Source organism: Scyliorhinus torazame, chromosome 7 (assembly GCF_047496885.1).
Source record: "Scyliorhinus torazame isolate Kashiwa2021f chromosome 7, sScyTor2.1, whole genome shotgun sequence".
Lineage (NCBI taxonomy): Eukaryota > Metazoa > Chordata > Chondrichthyes > Carcharhiniformes > Scyliorhinidae > Scyliorhinus > Scyliorhinus torazame.
In genome coordinates, this window is record NC_092713.1 from 312698658 (window position 1) to 312719450 (window position 20793).

Below are 20793 nucleotides of genomic sequence, written 5' to 3' on the forward strand. Positions count from 1 at the left end.
ATTGCCAAGAACTCTACCGTTAACCCTGTATTCCTCATTCATATTTGTCCTTCCAAAATGGACAACCTCACACTTTTCAGGGCTAAACTCCATCTGCCACTTCTCAGCCCAGCTCTGCATCCTATCTATGTCTCCTTGCAACCGACAACAGCCCTCCTTACTATCCACAACTCCACCAATCTTCGTATCGTCTGCAAATTTACTGACCCACCCTTCAACTCCCTCATCCAAGTCATTAATGAAAATCACAAACAGCAGAGGACCCAGAACTGATCCCTGCGGTACGCCACTGGTAACTGGGATCCAGGCTGAATATTTGCCATCCACCACCACTCTCTGACTTCTATCGGTTAGCCAGTTCGTTATCCAACTAGCCAAATTTCCCACTATCCCATGCCTCCTTACTTTCTGCATAAGCCTACCATGGGGAACTTTATCAAATGCCTTACTAAAATCCATGTACACTACATCCACTGCTTTACCTTCATCCACATGCTTGGTCACCTCCTCAAAGAATTCAATAAGATTTGTAAGGCAAGACCTACCCCTCACAAATCCGTGCTGACTATCCCTAATCAAGCAGTGTCTTTCCAGATGCTCAGAAATCCTATCCTTCAGTACCCTTTCCATTACTTTGCCTACCACCGAAGTAAGACTAACTGGCCTGTAATTCCCAGGGTTATCCCTAGTCCCTTTTTTGAACAGGGGCACGACATTCGCCACTCTCCAATCCCCTGGTACCACCCCTGTTGACAGTGAGGACGAAAAGATCATTGTCAACGGCTCTGCAATTTCATCTCTTGCTTCCCATAGAATCCTTGGATATATCCCGTCAGGCCCGGGGGACTTGTCTATCCTCAAGTTTTTCAAAATGCCCAACACATCTTCCTTCCTAACAAGTATTTCCTCGAGCTTACCAATCTGTTTCACACTGTCCTCTCCAACAATATCGCCCCTCTCATTTGTGAATACAGAAGAAAAGTACTCGTTCAAGACCTCTCCTATCTCTTCAGACTCAATACACAATCTCCCGCTACTGTCCTTGATCGGACCTACCCTCGCTCTAGTCATTCTCATATTTCTCACATATGTGTAAAAGGCCTTGGGGTTTTCCTTGATCCTACCCGCCAAAGATTGTTCATGCCCTCTCTTAGCTCTCCTAATCCCTTTCTTCAGTTCCCTCCTGGCTATCTTGTATCCCTCCAATGCCCTGTCTGAACCTTGTTTCCTCAGCCTTACATAAGTCACCTTTTTCCTCTTAACAAGACATTCAACCTCTCTTGTCAACCATGGTTCCCTCACTCGACCATCTCTTCCCTGCCTGACAGGGACATGCATATCAAGGACACGTAGCACCTGTTCCTTGAACAAGTTCCACATTTCACTTGTGTCCTTCCCTGCCAGCCTATGTTCCCAACTTATGCACTTCAATTCTTGTCTGACAACATCGTATTTACCCTTCCCCCAATTGTAAACCTTGCCCTGTTGCACGTACCTATCCCTCTCCATTACTAAAGTGAAAGTCACAGAATTGTGGTCACTATCTCCAAAATGCTCCCCCACTAACAAATCTATCACTTGCCCTGGCTCATTACCCAGTACTAAATCCAATATTGCCCCTCCTCTGGTCGGACAATCTACATACTGTGTTAGAAAAGCTTCCTGGACACACTGCACGAACACCACCCCATCCAAACTATTTGATCTGAAGAGTTTCCACTCAATATTTGGGAAGTTAAAGTCACCCATGACTACTACCCTATGACTTCTGCACCTTTCCAAAATCTGTTTCCCAATCTGTTCCTCCACATCTCTGCTACTATTGGGGGGCCTATAGAAAACACCTAACAAGGTGACTGCTCCTTTCCTATTTCTGACTTCAACCCATACTACCTCAATAGGGTGATACTCCTCGAACTGCCTTTCTGCAGCTGTTATACTATCTCTAATTAATAATGCCACCCCCCCCCCCACCTCTTTTACCACCCTCCCTAATCTTATTGAAACATCTATAACCAGGGACCTCCAACAACCATTTCTGCCCCTCTTCTATCCAAGTTTCCGTGATGGCCACCACATCGTAGTCCCAAGTACCGATCCATGCCTTAAGTTCACCCACCTTATTCCTGATGCTTCTTGCGTTGAAGTATACACACTTCAACCCATCTCCGTGCCTGCAAGTACTCTCCTTTGTCAGTGTTCCCTTCCCCACTGCCTCATTACACGCTTTGGCGTCCTGAATATCGGCTACCTTAGTTGCTGGACTACAAATCCGGTTCCCATTCCCCTGTCAAATTAGTTTAAACCCTCCCGAAGAGTACTAGAAAACCTCCCTCCCAGGATATTGGTGCCCCTCTGGTTCAGATGCAACCCGTCCTGCTTGTACAGGTCCCACCTTCCCCAGAATGCGCTCCAATTATCCAAATACCTGAAGCCCTCCCTCCTACACCATTCCTGCAGCCACGTGTTCAACTGCACTCTCTCCCTCTTCCTAGCCTTGCTATCACGTGGCACCGGCAACAAACCAGAGATGACAACTCTGTCTGTCCTGGCTTTTAACTTCCAGCCTAACTCCCTGAACTGGTTTATTACCTCCACACCCCTTTTCCTACCTATGTCGTTGGTACCAATGTGCACCACGACTTCTGGCTGCTCACCCTCCCCCTTAAGGATCCTGAAGACACGATCCGAGACATCCCTGGCCCTGGGAGGCAACATACCTTCCGGGAGTCTCGCTCGCGACCACAGAATCTCCTATCTATTCCCCTAACCATTGAATCTCCGACTACTATTGCTTTTCTATTCTCCCCCCTTCCCTTCTGAGCCCCAGAGCCAGACTCAGTGTCAGAGACCTGGCCGCTAGGGCCTTCCCCCGGTAGGTCATCCCCCCCAACAGCATCCAAAACGGTATACTTGTTTTGAAGGGGAACGGCCACGAGGGATCCCTGCACTTTCTGCCTGTTTGTTTTTTTCCCCCTGACTGTAACCCAGCTATTCTTGTCCTGTACCTTGGGTGTGGTTACCTCCTTGTAACTCTTCTCAATCACCTCCTCTGCCTCCCGGATGATCCGAAGTTCATCCAGCTTTAGCTCCAGTTCCCTAACACGGTCTTTGAGGAGCTGAAGTTGGGTGCACTTCCCGCAGGTATAGTCAGCGGGGACACCGGTGGTATCCCTCACCACCCACATCCTACAGGAGGAGCATGTAACTGGCCTAGCCTCCATCCCCTCTTACCTGACAGAATATAGCTGCCCTGTGGACTAACTAGATCTCCGCCCTCCGACCCTGCTCCCAGTCAGCTACACTTTCTGTAAACTCCTGGCTCTCTTTGCGGAAATGTCGGAAACAAAATGAAAGGAGCACCTAACTCCCTCGGTCACCAAACTCTCACTATCGCACTCAAATGCACCAAATTCAGCACTCAGTGCAAACAAAGTCTGCACTGTAGGGGATCACTTTTATACTGTGAATCTAGCCTCTGAAAACTGGCCTAATCCAATTTACTAATTAACAAGCTCCAGCTGCAAGTGCCTCCAAGTAGAAGCCTGTTTAAAGCTTATTGAAAATTCACCTTCTTCTAAACCAAACAGCAACTTTTAAGTTAATTAACTAAATGAAAGAAAGACTAAACTTTAGATAAAAATGAAGCCTTATACTCCCTCGGTCACCAAACTCTCACTATCGCACTCCAATGCACCAAATTCAGCACTCAGTGCAAACAAGTTATGGTGAACAGAACGCAATGTATTGTGGTACTGTTAGGTATCCCAGACAAGGGAAGAGCAGTTGGAACCCGTCAGCAAGAAAAACTAGTTTAGTATTACAGTTGAGCAAAATCTCTTAACCACAAAGTGTTTGTATTTATAATGTGCTTGCTATAACAGAGAGGAATTATTTGCGAACATTCTGAAGTTAAATATTGAAATAAAAATTACAGATTATATTAATTGCCAATAGAACATCAAAACAACAATTGCAACTACCAAATAAATATGCTAGTTCAACACTTAAATATTGAAAGCAGGATATCCTTACTTTTGGCCAGTTAGGTCTTTTGAGTTGGACTTCCAGTTTGTACTCTTTTTTTGGTGCCAGCCCAAATGGCAAAACGGGAACGGCTGGAGCAACAGGACCGCCAAAAAATCCAAGTGGTGGAGGAGGAATTCCAGGGAACCCAGGTGGTGGAGGTGGTGGTGGCGGCCCACCTTGTCCTGGTAGCGGAGGTGGTGGTGGCGGTCCACCTTGTCCTGGTAGCGGAGGCGGTGGAGGAATTCCCATCTGGCCCGGTAATGGAGGTGGAGGAGGTATTCCCATTTGCCCTGGTAGCGGAGGCGGTGGAGGAATTCCCATCTGGCCCGGTAATGGAGGTGGAGGAGGTATTCCCGTTTGGCCTGGTAGAGGCGGTGGTGGAGGAATTCCCATCTGGCCTGGTAATGGAGGTGGAGGAGGTATTCCCATCTGGCCCGGTAATGGAGGTGGAGGAGGTATTCCCGTTTGGCCCGGTAGAGGTGGTGCTGGTGGTGGTGATGGCCTGTTCACCTGATCAGGTGCTGGGGGCAACTCTTTTGGAATGTTGGCCAACTTTGTCTTTGCATCTTCCAAGTCCTTGGATAATAGTGTACGCTGTGGTAAAATTAACACATTGTGAACTCATGAGGCTATAGAATCAAATAACTATTGCAGTTTTCACAAAATAAATGACCAAGATAAAAATATTTTACATTAAAATTAAACACAAATCTAATAATTTGATAAGAAACACAAAATTAATAGTTCAAAGTCACAAGTAACATTGGTACAATGTCTGCAACAGGTCTAATTGTCCATATCACAGTAACACTAGGAACAATGTAAGAAGGACCGAAAATACAGAAAAACCTGAAAACACATTTTCTTTGGCGAAAAAAAACATCTTTAGTCAAGGTAACTAAATACAGAACTTTGCCAGGTCCACCAAGGGCAAAGTACTCAGTTACATAATAGACTTCGAACATTTATGGTAAAGATCTGGGCCGAAATTCTCCGGTATCGGCGCGATGTCCGCCGACCGGCGCCCAAAACGGCGCAAATCAGTCGGGCATCGTGCCACCCCAAAGGTGCGGAATCCTCCGCATCTTGGGGGGCACAGCCCTAACCTTGAGGGGCTAGGCCCGCGCCGGACTGATTTCCGCCCCGCCAGCTGGCGGAAGTGCCCCGCCAGCTGGCGCGGAAATGACATTGCCGGGCGGCGCATGCGCGGGAGCTTTAGCGGCCGCTCACGGCATCCCCGCGCATGCGCTGTGGAGGGAGTCTCTTCCTCCTCCGCCAGGGTGGAGACCGTGGTGAAGGCGGGAAGGAAAAGAGTGCCCCCACGGCACAGGCCCGCCCACGGATTGGTGGGCCCCGACCCGGGCCTGGCCACCATGGGGGCACCCCCCGGGGCTAGATCGCCCCACCAGGAGCCCGCCCGTGCCGCCTTGTCCCGCCGGTAAGAGAGGTGGTTTAATCCACGCCGGCGGGACAGGCATCCTAGCAGCGGGGCTTCGGCCCATCCGGGCCGGAGAATCGCGGGGGGGGGGGGGGGGGGGGGAGGGGGCGGCCAACCGGCGCGATTCCCGCCCCTGCCGAATCTCCGGTGCCGGAGAATTCGGAAACTGGCGGGGGTGGGATTCACGCCAGCCCCCGGCGATTCTCCGACTCGGCAGGGGGTCAGAGAATCTCGCCCCTGATCTTTGATGGTGCCATCTTACTAACACTAATGATTTAAACAAAGACAAGAATATTTGTACAAGTAAAAAAAAACATTAATCAACAATCGATTCATATCCAACGGAGGTATATAATCCCATTACTTCGGAGTGCTTTTACTTGTGTACAAAGACAGCCACAGAGGCTGGACAAAGATCTGTACCAATCTGTATGCTAATTTGACCACTGCTTCTTCAACAGACTCTAGACTTTAAACAAGATTCTCGTGACTCAATATTTTAAGTCAAGTTGATGCACTAATATTACAAGAATGGTAAAATAGGGTTGCTTCATGGCACAGTTCCATCAGTTCAGAGGCAAGACTGGAAGAAATTTTGCAACAGGGATAAAGTACTGGCACATGAAACACTTGCTGAGAGTTTGGTGCGAAACATACTTAGCTGGAAAGAGTGTAAAATCAAGTGAGATAGCAGCTCATCTTCTCGATACAGGGGAGACATTATACCTTAGACTCAAAACGTTAACTCTGCTTCACTTACCACAGATGCTGCCAGACATGTTAGATCTCCAGCATCTGCACTATTTTGGTTTTATTAAAGAATAAAGCATTGGTCCAGAGTAGGTGTTGATAGCAGAATAAAGGCCAGAGCTGTCTGAAAGCAAAAACGTGAGAACAAGATACAGACTGGCCTTGCTTGGGGGTGTGAACAAAATTCAAAATGGAGAACAGAGTTCGTGGTCTGAAGTTGTTGGGCTCAATGTTAGTCCAGAAGTCTGTAAAGTGCCTAATCGGAAGATGAGACGTTGTTCTTGCAACAAATTAACATTTGCATGGTCATGGGAAACAGGTTAGTAGAACAAATTGCAGAGAACTAGCACAGGCACAAGGGGCCCAATGGCTTTCTTCTGTGCTTCATGATTCCAAAATATTATTAAATAGCTTCTCAAGCCGTCGGGTTCCAGTTTCCCCGAAAGTCCCATTTTTTTAATGTTAGGCCGAGTTGCTGCCATGACTCTGAACCTTTTCTCAAAGTTGGGTATTTCAACATGATTTGAGTGAGACTGGCTCTTTAATGGAACTCACATGGCCAGGAAGCACGTACACTAATTTTCTCCTCCCAAATTACACACCGCAAATACAGTCCCAATGTGAACCAGATGCTCCATATTCCGCCAGCACCGCCGAGCCTCCCTGGTGAATCATTACTATCAAATGGAAATGATCTCAAATGTTCCACTTGCTAATTTCTTGGACCTTTCAGTCAATTCATGAGAACATTAGTTCAAACACACGTCTGCTTTGCAGGCAGCCTCAGCTACAAAAGAACTCAGAAACTGGAGTGTCTTGGTACATGAACCAGCAAAGTTAACATGCAGGTGCAGCAAACAATTAGGAAGCCAAGCAGTATGTTAGCCTTGAAGGTGAGATATTAGAGTGCAACATAAAGGAAGTCTTGCTGCAATTAAATTGCTGCTTTGGTGAAGCACTCATGGAGTACTGCGTGCAATTTTATTACCCTAACTTGCCTAACAGGAAATGCAACCAAGGTTCAGATTGATTTTTGAGAAGAGGGGCTATTTGGTGAGGAGAGAGAGATAGAGTTCAAAGGGCTTAGATTCACTGGAGTTATTCTCCTCATTTGTCATCTTAAATGGGAGACCCCCAATTTTTAAACTATGCTTCTTAGTTTTATTTATTTTACTTTTTAAATTTGAGTACCCAATTATTTGTTTTTTTATTCCAATTAAGGGGCAATTTAGCGTGGCCAATCCACCTAACCTGCACTGGGGCTGGTTTAGCACACTGGGCTAAATCGCTGGCTTTTAAAGCAGACCCAAGGCAGGCCAGCAGCACGGTTCGATTCCCGTACCAGCCTCCCCGAACAGGTGTCGGAATGTGGCGACTAGGGGCTTTTCACAGTAACTTCATTGAAGCCTACTTGTGACAATAAGCGATTTTCATTTCATTTCATTTCACATCTTTGGGAAACCCACGCAGAATGTGCAAACTCCACACGGACAGTGACCCAGGGCCGGGATTCGAACCCGGGTCCTCAGCGCCGTAGGCAGCAATGCTAACCACTGTGCCGCCTTTGCTTCTTAGTTTTAAATTGCCCCATAGGAAACATGCTCGCAACATCCACCCCCTCAGCATCTTATGTTTCAAGAAGATTACCATTCATACTTCGGATAAGCCCAACCTGTTAAACCTTTCCTCATATGACAACTCTTCCAGGAATAGAACCTACTGAACCTTCTCTTAACCGCTTCCAATGCAAGTGTATCCCTCCTTAAGCAAGGAGATCAAATGGCACACAGTGCTCCAGGTGTAGTTTCACCAAAGCCCTGTACCTTTAGCAGCGTGATTTCTATACTTTTTATAGTCCAGGCTCCACACAATAAAGGCCAACATTCCGTTTTGCTTCCTAATTATGTGCTGTACCTGCATGCTAACTGTTAGTGACTCTTGTACAAGGGACACCCAGATCTCTTTATACTGCAGTCTATCTATATTTAAATAATATGCTGCTTTTCTATTCTTCCTACCAATCTGGACACAACCGTACATTTTCCCCACTCCATCTACCAAACTTTTGCTCATTCACTTATCTATATACCTTTGCTGACATTTTATATCCTTCTCACAATTTGCTTTCTTATCGATCTTTTGTATTGCTAGCAAATTTAGTTACAATACAGTTGGTCCCTTCATCCAAGTCTTTACTATAGATTTTATTCAGTTGAGACCCCAGCATTAATACATTAATACAATACCCACTAGTTACATAGAAAATCGATGCAGGATGCCATTTGAGCCTGCTCTGCCATGCATAATGATCATGGCTGATCATCAAGTTAAATACCCTGATCTCACCTTCCCCCTCAATATCCCTTGATCCCTTCAACCCCAAGAGCTATATCTAATTCCTTCTTGAAATTACACAACACTTTGGCCTCAACTACTTTCTGTGGTAGTGAATTCTACAGATTCAATACTCTCTGGGTGAAGAAATTTCTCTTCACTTCAGTCCTAAAAGGTTTACCCCTTATCCTCAAACTATGACCCCTAGTTCTGGACTCCACCCCACCATCGGGAACACACTTTCTGAACTTAAAATTCGAACAGAATTAGATAGGGTATGAGTTTCTATGACGTCCACTCTCCCGCTTCTAAATACCCAATGAATATAATCCCTAACCGACTTAGTCTCTCCTCGTATGACAGCTCCGCCATCCCAGGAATCAGCCTGGTAAACCTTCAATGCACTCCCTCCATAGACACCAAAACTGCACACAGCACTCCAAATGTGGCCTCACCAATGACCTATACAATTTACCAACCTGCAAATTACCCATTTATCCAGTCTCTGGTTGCCTGTTGGCCAATCCTCTATTCATGCTGGTATATCACCCCAATGACTTCTTACCTTGTGCAGTAACCTTTTAGATGGCACTTTATCCCATACCTTTTAGAAATCAGAATATGAGCATATTCAAGACCAAGATCACCCGATCTCCAAGAGAATCAAGGGATTTGTGGATAGGGCGGGAAAGCGGAATTGAGAGAGAAGATCAGCCATGATACTAGAGTGGCGGAGCAGGCTCAAAAATGTCAGTCTACCCAAGCTTCTATTTCGTATGCAAGGTATAGAGTACTAAATTCTGAACTTTCATTTCAATTGAGGAGTCCAGAAAACAAGAGAAGAGCAAATCAAACCGAAAACAGCGTGTGTTAGGGAGGGAGTTCCAGGGTAAGGAACAGCGATATTGTTTCAAAGCAGGATGGTGTGTGGATCAGGAAGCGAATTTGCAGGTGGTGGTGCTTCCATGCACCTGTTGCCCTTGTTCTTCTTGGTGGTAGAGTAGCAGGTTTGGAAGGTGCTATCAAAGAGGCCTTGGTGAATTGTTGCAGTGCAGCTTGTAGATGGTACACATCACAACCGCTGTGCATCGGTGGAGGGAGTGAATGCTTAAAGTGGGTGGGTGCCAATCAATCAGGCTCCTTTTTCCTGGATGGTGATGAGCTTCTTGAGTGTTATTGGAGCATGAATTACATGACTTGTATTTGCATCCTATCACTCAGGAGAAGATTCAGTCAGTATAACAGCTATATGGGAGAAGCGATAATGTTGCACAATGGATGCATGGTTTATGGGTTGGAAACGAAACAAATTATTTTATAACTTTGGAAGATATCTTAAAATGCAATTTCCATTTTAAACATTAGGCACATTCTCCCCGTGTCTGCATGGGTCTTACCCCAAAGATATGCAGGGTAGGTGGATTGACCATGCCAAATTATCCCTTAATTGGACATACGTATTGAAAAAAATTAAAATATTAGAATAGATTTCCTGTAGTGCCGAAGGCGGCCATTCGGCCCATCGAGTCTGCACTGACCTGCTGAAGAGCACCCTCCCTCGGCCCACTCCCCCATCCTATCCTTGTAACCCCACCTAATCTGCACATCACAAGGGGCAATTTAGCGTGGCCAATCCACCTAACCTGCACTTCTTTGGAGGAAACCTGAGCTACCGGAGGAAACTTAAGCAGACAAGGGGAGAAAAGTGCAAACTCCACAAAGACAGTCATCCAAGGCCGAAACTGAACCCGGGTCCGTGGCGCTGTGAGTAAGCAGTGCTAACCACTGTGCCACCGTGCCGCCCTATTGCTATTTTGTCAAAAAGATATTTCCCCTGAAACCAGGATAGTTTAATGCAATAGATGGGTGCTCACCTACTTGAGAAAATGATAATCGATGTGCATTCCTTAGGTCTCAACTTTGATATCCAATAATAAGATTTTGAACAAGTTTTACTGTATCCCATGCAGATTGAAAACAGCAGCCTTTGGAACTTAAGGTTTCGAGAAGGTGGAACTGGAGAAGGAGCCTCACTACATTTACTGTGGGATTGTTCTCATGTCTAGGTATGTTGCAGGAAGATTTTCTAATATAAGGATAAATATTTATTATTTTGAATACTTAATATGGTGGCAATCTGGAACACTCTCTCAAAAAGCTATTCAGGTTAGGTTAATGGAAAATATCAAAACTAGGATTTATGGATATTTATTCAGGGTACAAATGATTACGAAGAGACACAGTGATGAAAATGAATGGCAAACTGGTTCCAGGAGCTGAATGGCCTAATCCTCCTCCTAAGAGCCAATTCTTTGCATTAGCAAGACTCGATCTGGACACCTGGAGTGCATTCTAAAACTACCATGGTCCTATTGGGATGATCGGAGTTGAGTTGAGTAAAATATCAAAAAATGGGGTTACGCCCATTAACTAGAGGTGTTTATTTGTTCCATAATCTTTAGATTTGGAACAAATGATTTAATAAAAGGCAAAAAATCTAATCACTATAAAACAGTCAAAATTATTATAAATCTTGGTTTTGCTCATTTCGGAGAGCTGCATGAGAGACTTGGCAATATATAGCGGGCCAGGGAACAGAAAATAATCCATAGATCACTTGTGATTTTCTTTTGTAAATTGTGTAATTTACTAATGGAGCATTGCATAATCCATCTATTTCACATTGAATGAGATTTTTAATCTAAATTCACCAAAATAAACTTTTATCCCATGAAAGCTACACTTAACTAAATCGATACCGGTTACAAAATGCATGACCTCATTTACCAGCAACCCATCCTCTCGCATCCACAAGGCACCATTTAGAAGGAAATAGCTGAGTGATGAGGCAAAGAAAGTATTGGATAATTTTACACCATCATTTCATGGAATCCTTTTATCTACATGCCAAATATCAATCTTGCACTGCAACATCAAACTCATTGGAACATACAAGATTCTGAAGGGAGTTGATAGGGTCGACACTGAGAGGTTGCCCCCCTCCCTGCTCTGGCCAGGTAATCCAGGACACCGGGGCATATTCTCAGTAAAAGCGGCCACTCATTGAGGACTGAGAGGAGGAGAAATTTCTTCACTCAAACAGTTTTAAATCATTTGAATTCTCCACCCCAGAGTGTGGATACTCCATTGTTGAATTCATTTAAGACCGAGATAAACAGATTTTTGGTCTCTCAGGGAATCAAGAGATATGACACGCAGGCACAAAGGTGGAGTAGATGCTGAAGATCAGCCATGATCTTATTGATTGGCAGAGCAGGTTCAAGGGGCCATGTGGTCTACTCCTGCTCCTATTTCTTTTGTTCTCAGTATCCTGCTCGGAGCGCTGCCAACAGCTGCTGCTTGTGTCACCTTGATAGGAATAACCACGCTCTGCACCAAGTGGAAAGCTCAATCCATTTGTCGGCCAGTTTACCCCCGTACAACAACAGAGCACACTTCCTTCTCCCTGCATCCTTGTTGTGAAAAAGAACATTCTCCCATCTAATACATTAACTCCTCAAATCACAAAATTGTGGAATTCCTTCCTCCCTCAATCTTTCTTTTATCCAACAATATAAAAACGCATTTAAAATCAGGGCCTGGTAATACCTGATCATTTATTGACATTTTTCATCTTTATCTCTCTTTCAATTTCAATCTTAATTCGTTGCCCTTCACTATCAGAATAAGACAGAATGCCTCTCATTCACATGGTACAAGCAAATATTTATTTTAATTTAACAAGGGCTGGAAAACAAGGGAGCCAATGGATTATTTGGGAGAATAAAGAAGTTTAGACTCAACTACAGGCAGGTTTTATGTTTACATTGTCTAAGTTCTGCTTAATTCTTCTTAGTGAATATGCAAGGCATGCAACCAATTTATCCTCCCAACTAACATAAAAGCAATCACTTGCTTTGTTACAAGAAACAGACTGGAAATTGATCTGGCATAGGCTCTTCTCTAATTTGGACACAAAACGTTTCAAATGAAGGTGGGCTGGAATCTGATACAACCTCGTCTCAGTCGACTGCCAAGAGTTAACAGCAGAGATTTACACTTAGTTCTCTCTTTCACCCAGATTGTCCATCATCATGGTGGGCAGTCCGGTTTTCAAACACTCTCTTCCACAGGGTGACATATCCTGGAGTTACTGAAAAGATATTGATTCTTTCCGTGAGCAGAATTTTGGTACAGCATTGTAATGCAAAACAGTTGAAGCAGGCCTGGCCAAACATATGGACGGAACATGATAAAGCTGCGTCTTCATCCAATGGGGTTTTTGTGGAATGCAGGAGCTTGGGCAGATGTCTTATGGAATTCACAAAAGTATTTTCTTCTCTATTCTGGCTCCACATTAGTGCCTAGTTTATTACAATCATTAAGCTGTCGGCTTTCTGGGTGCCACAATGGTACCATAATAGCTAACTTGCAACAGTTGGCCAGATGGCCCATGTGCCGCTCCGAATTTCTGCTATTTGGTGCAAACAGCACTGCAACAGGAATGAAAGGTCAAAGGCACGGCATATGGAAACTTTGCTTTAAAAGGACTGAAGTAAAGGGAAGGGAGCGCATTCAGGAAGCGTGACTTAAACATGAACTCGGATTACAAATACAATGGACCTCATTAATTCAGTTTTTGTTACAAGAAACAATTGTTGAGCATGTTTCTCGCAAAAGTGATCTATTCAACTTTAACTCCTGATTAAATACCCTACTCAAGCCTCAAAAATTATGTGGCACCGACAAAATCTGTAGGCTTCTACAAGAAATTACAGTGGTTTAGAAAGATATTTAAAAATTCTGGATAAGTTTTATTTTTCAGGCTGCAGGGCTCAAGCGGTTTAAAACAAACAATTTATTGTTCATTTAAAATAATTTTAAACCAAAAAAATTGAATTGCCTAATAGCATGGAACGAGCAATTTGAATTAATCTAAAATAAGAGTCATCTATAATCAAGTCAAGCATAGCTCGTTATTGCTATGCATCTCAAACCAACAGCTACTTTTAAAGTGAACTTGTTTGCGAAACTGTGCTGACGCAGAAAGAAAAATTCACTGAAACATCACTGGCAGCACTTTTTAAATACCAAAGAAAAGGCACAAAAAAAGCACTGTTCTTGATCAGTGAATAGAACAGCTGCTAAAGTAAACATTTACTGGGTAATAGTGTTGGTTCTGCCTCTCTTTTATCTTTTCAGCAACATTAGGAATCAGCTGCTCCCAAAACATCAGCAGTGAAGTACAAATTATAGCATGTACTAATCACAACGAAGCATTGAAAATTTAAGTTTTTGGTTTAAAAAAGCTTGTTAGTTTGACTCAAAACAAACTAACTTTTCTGCTCATCTCTAACCTCCATCTAAGTCAGCATAGTTCTACATTAATCACATTAAATCCACACATTTGCCAGAACAAGGGCCAACAATGGTCATGATGCAGAGCAGATTTCTGCTTCCCCTTTATCCATTGTGACTTGGGAGGAAAGATCACATACACTGAAAGGGAAATAGCACCAGGAACAGATGCAGCATTCTTGCCACAGACAAGGAAGCTGCCCAAAAGGAAAAAAAAGTCAATCCCCGTAGCTAGAGTAGCACAATACAATACATAAACTTCTGGGAGATAATCCCACTGCCCGTGCCAGACTTCAAGTTTGGAATGGTAATTTGTGTAAAGCAGATGAGAAAGTTTTCAGCTGCAAAGGAGGGCAGTCCATTGAGGGGGTGGGGGAAGATCAGTGCTCTGTCAAGAGCGGCCACACTTCAGAATTCTGTGGGTCTGCAAAGTCCAGAGCAGAACGGAAGAGAACAGATATCCCATACCTTAAATAGCTACACATTAAACCGTGAACACAGGAAACATCAGGTAGGATCATCAATGTCTACAAAGGAAGACGGCAGGTTAGAGGTCCAGGTGCGGCTTCCACTTGCCAGAACACTGCATAATTTCCTAAAGTTATTCAATAAAGTCTGCCGTTCTGTCAAAGGTTTCCTTCCCATGTAATAAACTGATCTATTTTTGCTGGTGTGTACTTCCAACTAGAGGGAACTGTCTTTTTTCTTAATATGCACATGTAAAGGAAGGCTCAGAGTTTTCATTTTCTGTTGGCAAGTACATCTCATTTTGACAAATGGTTTAACTAACTAATAAAATACTGGACTTCTGTTTCTAAATACCAGCAGGATCATACCGCCAGACCAGCAAGAACAACTGTGACAATACAATGTCTCGAGATGGAACTGCGATCTAAAGGTTGGGCATATAGTGCCACATCAGGCCCACTTGCAACAGCTTCCCACTTATATTCAGCTGCTGCTACTCGTCACCTTCCTTCACAAGAGGAACAGCCAGTGAGCAATCTGGGTGGCTGCAAGAAGTTCTAAAGCAGATCCCCAGCATGTCCAAAGATATCAAGAGCTGTTTTAGAGTACTTGCTTTACAAAGAGGAAGGTGTTCAACAGAAGTTACAAGAAGCTGACTCAAAAAAATCAAGTCAGGATGAAGATGAACCATGACAAAAGGGTGACTGTTGAGAAGCAGATTATCATCCATATATCATACAAGTATCAGCATCAAAGGGCAGTGCCTTCTCCATCGTTTTAGCCAAAGGGGTCATCTTGTGGCAGTCGCTGGACTTTGAGAGGAAAGGGTCTTTGGTCAGAAATTAAGTCTCCTTCTTGGAGACCAAAGTATAATGCGCTTTGCCTGAAGATACATTATCAAATCTCTGCTAATCAACACGCCCATTGACCGCAGAAGCTGAGTTTAAATGACCACTTTGATGAATACTGCAAGGACAACTGAGGATTTGCTGTAGGATTATGACAAATTTCCAAACCCAAGTATTTATGCCAAGTATGCTTCAGAAAATCCTGAGCAACAATACGATTCCATATGACAGCTTCCATCCCAAGAATCTTTGCAAATTCATGATTTCACAAGTCAGCTATTGCTAAGCTTTTGAAAAATGCAAGGAAAGCAGGCAAGAGGTCCATTGGTCACTTTACTCATCAGTTGGAGTTAGGAACCATAGAATCATACGGGACCAAAGGATGTAGTTTGACCCATCAAACCTATAACAGCTATTGGAAAGAGCGATCCAACTAGTCGCAATTCCTTGCTCTTCCACCCCCAGACACCTTACAGGGGCTGGTTTAGCACAGGGCTAAAGAGCTGGCTTTTAAAGCAGACCAAGGCAGGCCAGCAGCATGGTTCAATTCCCGCACAGCCTCCCTGAACAGACGCCGGAATGTGGCGACTAGGGGCTTTTCACAGTAACTTCATTTGAAGCCTACTTGTGACAATAAGCGATTTTCATTTAATTTAATTTTGATTTTGATTTCATTTCAAAACATGGAATAGAAAACCAAGAATCTAACGTACTTTACCGATGTGGAATACTAGAGATATGATCCATGTTCAGATTTGTGGGAGAATTGGCATTGCCGAGAAAGGAACTGCTTTTTTAACCCAAGAATCTTATAAAGGGTTGCTTTAGCAAGCTGAAACCTTGGCTGTCCCTCATCGGGAGTGAATAACGCAAAGGAAGAAAGGTACATACCCGCTGCTGTGAGATACTGCATTAATATGTAGGTCAAGTAATAAATGTGAGATGGGACTGCCATCAGGATCTCTCCTGGGTTGCTCGCACCAGGAGACGTGCAGTCAGATATTATATAAATGTGAACGGAATTCTGGTGGGGAAACAGTGTTACAAATGGGGCTGAGGCATGCACTTGACAAACATATGACTGCAATTTCATGACACTATTAATAGACAACTTTTTAATAAAGCTTGAAAAGAATGTACTCTTGCCCCAGGCTGGCTAAATATTAATTGGTTATAAAGTGGGAACACAGTAAGCTTCCAGACACAGTTTTACCATGTGTGGATTATTACCATGAGAGGAATGTCTGCACAAACGCGACATCATTAAAACAAAGTTTGTTGAAGAGATCAAGTTTCTGCTACATACAGATTGAAAGAAATGCTCAGCCTTTTTGATATCCCCTCCAATGGGAATAGAGGCAGCCACAAGTGAAATATGCAAACCGTGGCCATTAACTACTAACTGAACTCGGGTTACACAAAAGCATAAAAAGGCAGCAGATGGTGAAAGTTTGGCAAGAAAAAGGTTTTGGAAACGCTCAACAGGTGAGACTGCATCTGAGCAGATGGCAGCAATGTTAACTGCTGGGACGTGGTCAAATTCAAAACCAGTTTTGATGATGGATTCTAATCTGAGCGGTTAGCTGGCGAAGTGTTCTTCCGAGAGGCTGCCTGGCCTGCTGCTGACCGTCATCAGTGTTTTCCCATTTTTATGTTTCCTATGACAAAATGCTTAGAGGCTACATTTTTGACAGTATGGTGGTAAAATATATTTTTGACACTTGATAGACAAACATCCTCGTCACCAAAGCAGGTAATTAAAATGTGAAGACAACAGGGTAGCGGATGAGTCACCCAGTATACTCTCCCTCTACCCAGATCATACTTGCTATTGACCATAATAGAAAGAACAGAGGACACGGTGGGTTGTAAAACAAATGGCTGATCAAATGTTGCCTGTCTTGATCCTGACCCAGTTGCATTTTACCATCAACATTGTTTGTTTGGCGGTTACAAAAACATATCTTATGATCAAACAGCTGTACAAGTCAATATTTAGAATGTTTTGTCAGATTTGTTTTAAAGTATTGGGACAAGTCACAATGTTTATTGATACATCTCTTCACATTCACTCCAATAATAGTTAATTAAGAAAAAATTGAAACATGGGTATTGGAGAAGGCCATTCAGTTCTCTCAAGCCTCTTCTGTCATTCAATTGGGTCAGATCTATTTCTGAACTCAATTCCCCTGCCTTTGCTTCATATCCCAGATGATCTCACCCAACAAGATCTATCACTCGCAGTCCTGAAAGCTTCAACTGGAGGTAGAGTGTTCCATCCCCCTTTGTGTGAAAAGGGATCTCTTAATTTTACCTCCAAATGGCTTGGCCCTAATTTTCTGAGTACCACCACGCCTTGGCAGTTTTCCCCAACAAGACTTCTCCGTTTCTGCTCGACCTATTCCATGTATCATTTCAATCATCTTAGTTCGATCACCCCATACCAAACAAGCGCACGTTTGGAAAGCTAGAGAGCGATTGCAGTGCTCCAGGGAGTTAACATGCAGCATGTTACACAGTATTTTGAGTGAATTACCTCATCCTTTAGTTGACTAATCTCGCTCTGCAGTTTCTTATTATCAGTCTCCACCTGGGTTTTATCAGTCTCTAGCACCTGTTGCTTTGCTTGAAACTCAGAGACCTTCACTTCAAATTCGGTTTCTTTTCTCCTAATTTCCACCTGGAGTTCGTGTCGAGTTGTCAATTCCAAATCAAGCTGTTTTAAAAATAACAAAAGTATTTATCGCAAACAGAACATTCCAGCAGAGGAGGCCATTCAGCCAATCATATCTCTTTGGTAGAGCCATTCAATGATTCCCATAACCAAAGAGAAAATGCTGGAAAATCTCAGCAGGTCTGGCAGCATCAGTAGGGAGAGAAAAGAGCGAACGTTTCGAGTCCAGATGACCCTCGAAACGTTCGCTCTTTTCTCTCCCTACAGATGCTGCCAGACCTGCTGAGATTTTCCAGCATTTTCTCTTTGGTTTCAGATTCCAGCATCCGCAGTAATTTGCTTTTATCCAATAATTCCCATTCACCTGTTCTCTCCACATAACATTGTATGTACGATTGGGAACAATGAAAATGATGTCAATGGAGACAGTGACTGGGATGGGAATTAATAAGACAGTTTGGTGATGGGACGACATAATTACCAGACCAAAAGTTTGGCGAAAGAGGTAGATTTCAAGGAGTGCCTTAAAGGAGAAAAAGTGAGGTGGAGAAGTGGCGCAAGGTGCAGTGAGGAATTGAGGAATTTCCAGAGATGGACAGGCTAAGGTCAAGTCACCAAGGTGGAGCAATTAAAATCAGGGATGCTCAAGAGACTAGAATTAAACAAGCATAGATATCTTGGGAGGGTTTTTTTGGGGGGGGGGGCTGGCGGAGATTACAGAGGTAGTGAGGAGCAAGGCCGTGGAGGGACTTGAAAACAAGTATGAGAATTCGAAAATCAAGCCATTGCTCGTCTTAAAGCCAATATAGGTCAGCAAGCACCGCGGGTGGTAGGGAACAATATATTTTTTAAAATTTGTTCTTGGAATGTGGATGTCACTAGCTGGGCAAGCATTTATTGCTCATCCCCAGTTGCCCTTGAAGGGGCAATTAAGAGTCAACCACATTGCTGTGAGTCTGGAGTCAAATGTAAACTGGGCCAGGTAAGAATGGCAGATTTCCTTCCCTAACGGGCATAGGTGAACCAGATGGTACGAGTTAAGACACATGCAGTAGAGTTTTGAACTACTTCATGTTTATGCAGGGTTGAAAGTGGGAGACAAGCTAGGAGGGTGTTGGATTGGTCAATCACATAGGTAGCAAAGGCAAGAATGAGTGCTTCAGCATTAGAAGAGCTGAGGCAGGGACAAAGTAAAATAATCTTGGAAGTAAATATAGACGGTATTAGTAATGATGTGAATATGTTGCTGGAAGGTCATTTCAGAGGACAAACATGAACTTAAAGATTGCAAAAGAATGAGTTAGTCTCAGACTGTTACCAGAGTGTGTCAAAGGCTGCAGACACATCGAAAAGGATGAGGAAGAGCAGTTTGCCTAATCAGGCATGCAGAATGTCACCTGTGATTTTGATAAGAGCTATTGCAGTACTGTGGCAGGAACAGAAACTGAACTGGAGAGATTCAAATAGAGAGGTCAAGGAAAGATGGTATTGGATGTTGGAGGTGACATCACGTCCAAAGTCTTTGGAGAAGAAAGTTTGCAAGGTCAGATTGTTTTTGTTTTTTGTAAGGACAAATTGTTGGTTTTTTTTTTTTAAGGAGAGTGGCGACAACAGCAGAATTGAGGGAGAGTGTGACAAAACTGGAGACACAGAGAGAGTGACAATAACTGGAGGCAGAGAGAGAGAACCGTTCACAATATTGACTAGCATGGGGACAGGGAGGGAAAGTGGTTGGTCAGCAGTTTAGTAGGAATAGCGTCAATGAACCAGGAGGTGCGCCTCATATATGATGAGCTCAGAAAGGGCATGAACAAACAATGGAGAGAAACTACAGAAAGACGTAGAGTTCCAATAAAGCTTTAAAAATCACAAATTGGTACTTATAAAAGTATTTGTTCTGAGCATGTGGGCATTATTGGCAAGGCCAGCATTCATTGCCCATCCCTATTTCCCCTTGAATGGTGGTGAGTGACTTGCTGGGCCATTTCAGAGGGCAGTTAAAAGTCAACCACATTGCTACGGGTCTGGGTTTGCATGTAGGATGCCCGAATTCCTTCCCTGAAGGACAAGAGTGAGCCGTTGTGTTTTTATGACAAGCTGGTATTTTGTGATGAGTATTAATAGGACTCGCACTTCATTCCATGTTTATTAATTAATTTAATTTAAAATCCTCCAGCTGCCTAGGTGAGATTTGAACATTCATCCACAGAGTATCACATGACTGTTACTGTGCAGAGGCCATTCGGATGGGATGCACCAGCTCTCCAAATGTCTTTCATTGAAAAGATGAAGATTTGGAGTAGGATAAGAAAGGAGAAGGGAAGAAAATTAGACAGAGAGAAAAATAGGGAGAAAGAGAGAAGAGATAGGTGATAGAAGGAGAAAATGAGAAACGAAAATAAATACTGTATAGAAGCAGAAGCATTTTCAATTACAATAAACTAAAATAACCCAGTGTATGTTTTTTGGAGAACCAAGTAAAAGGACCTTATTATAAAAAAAAGAAGAGCCTGGACCAGAATATCAGGGTATCTTCATCAGTTTCCTCTCTCATCTGTTCTTTCCTTCCTCACTCACTCTTATCCCACGGAGGTCAGTGAAAGCAAGGTCAAGTAACATAATCAAACCAATGCCATAAAATATAAAGTGATGGATGATCTGGGCTTTGACAACCTCTTAAATCACTTAGAATTTGGCAATTTCTCCAAACCGTGTCTTATTTGTCCATTTGCCTAGTTGACTCAGTCCTCCCTTCCCCGCAGAGGCCGATTGTTTTGTGCTTTTTTTCTTCACTCCTGCCTCAGGTGAGATATTTCAGAGGAGGACAGTTAGAGTAGAAGAGTGCAGAGATACTGAACACAATTTTCCAACCTTCCATAGAAAGAGGGGTGGTG

At 43.5% G+C, this 20793-nt stretch overlaps 1 protein-coding gene across 3 annotated transcripts in view; it reads right to left on the reverse strand.

Annotated features, from left to right (window-relative positions):
- LOC140427204 (protein diaphanous homolog 1-like) overlaps nucleotides 1–20793 on the reverse strand; it is a 464569-nt gene that overhangs the window by 236861 nt on the left and 206915 nt on the right. For all 3 annotated transcript variants that reach the window (XM_072512804.1, XM_072512803.1, XM_072512805.1), the window contains 2 exons: nucleotides 17762–17941; nucleotides 4036–4623 (listed from right to left, as the gene is read on the reverse strand). In XM_072512804.1, the coding sequence (XP_072368905.1) occupies nucleotides 4036–4623; nucleotides 17762–17941 (768 nt within the window). The remainder of the gene's footprint in view (nucleotides 1–4035; nucleotides 4624–17761; nucleotides 17942–20793) is intronic.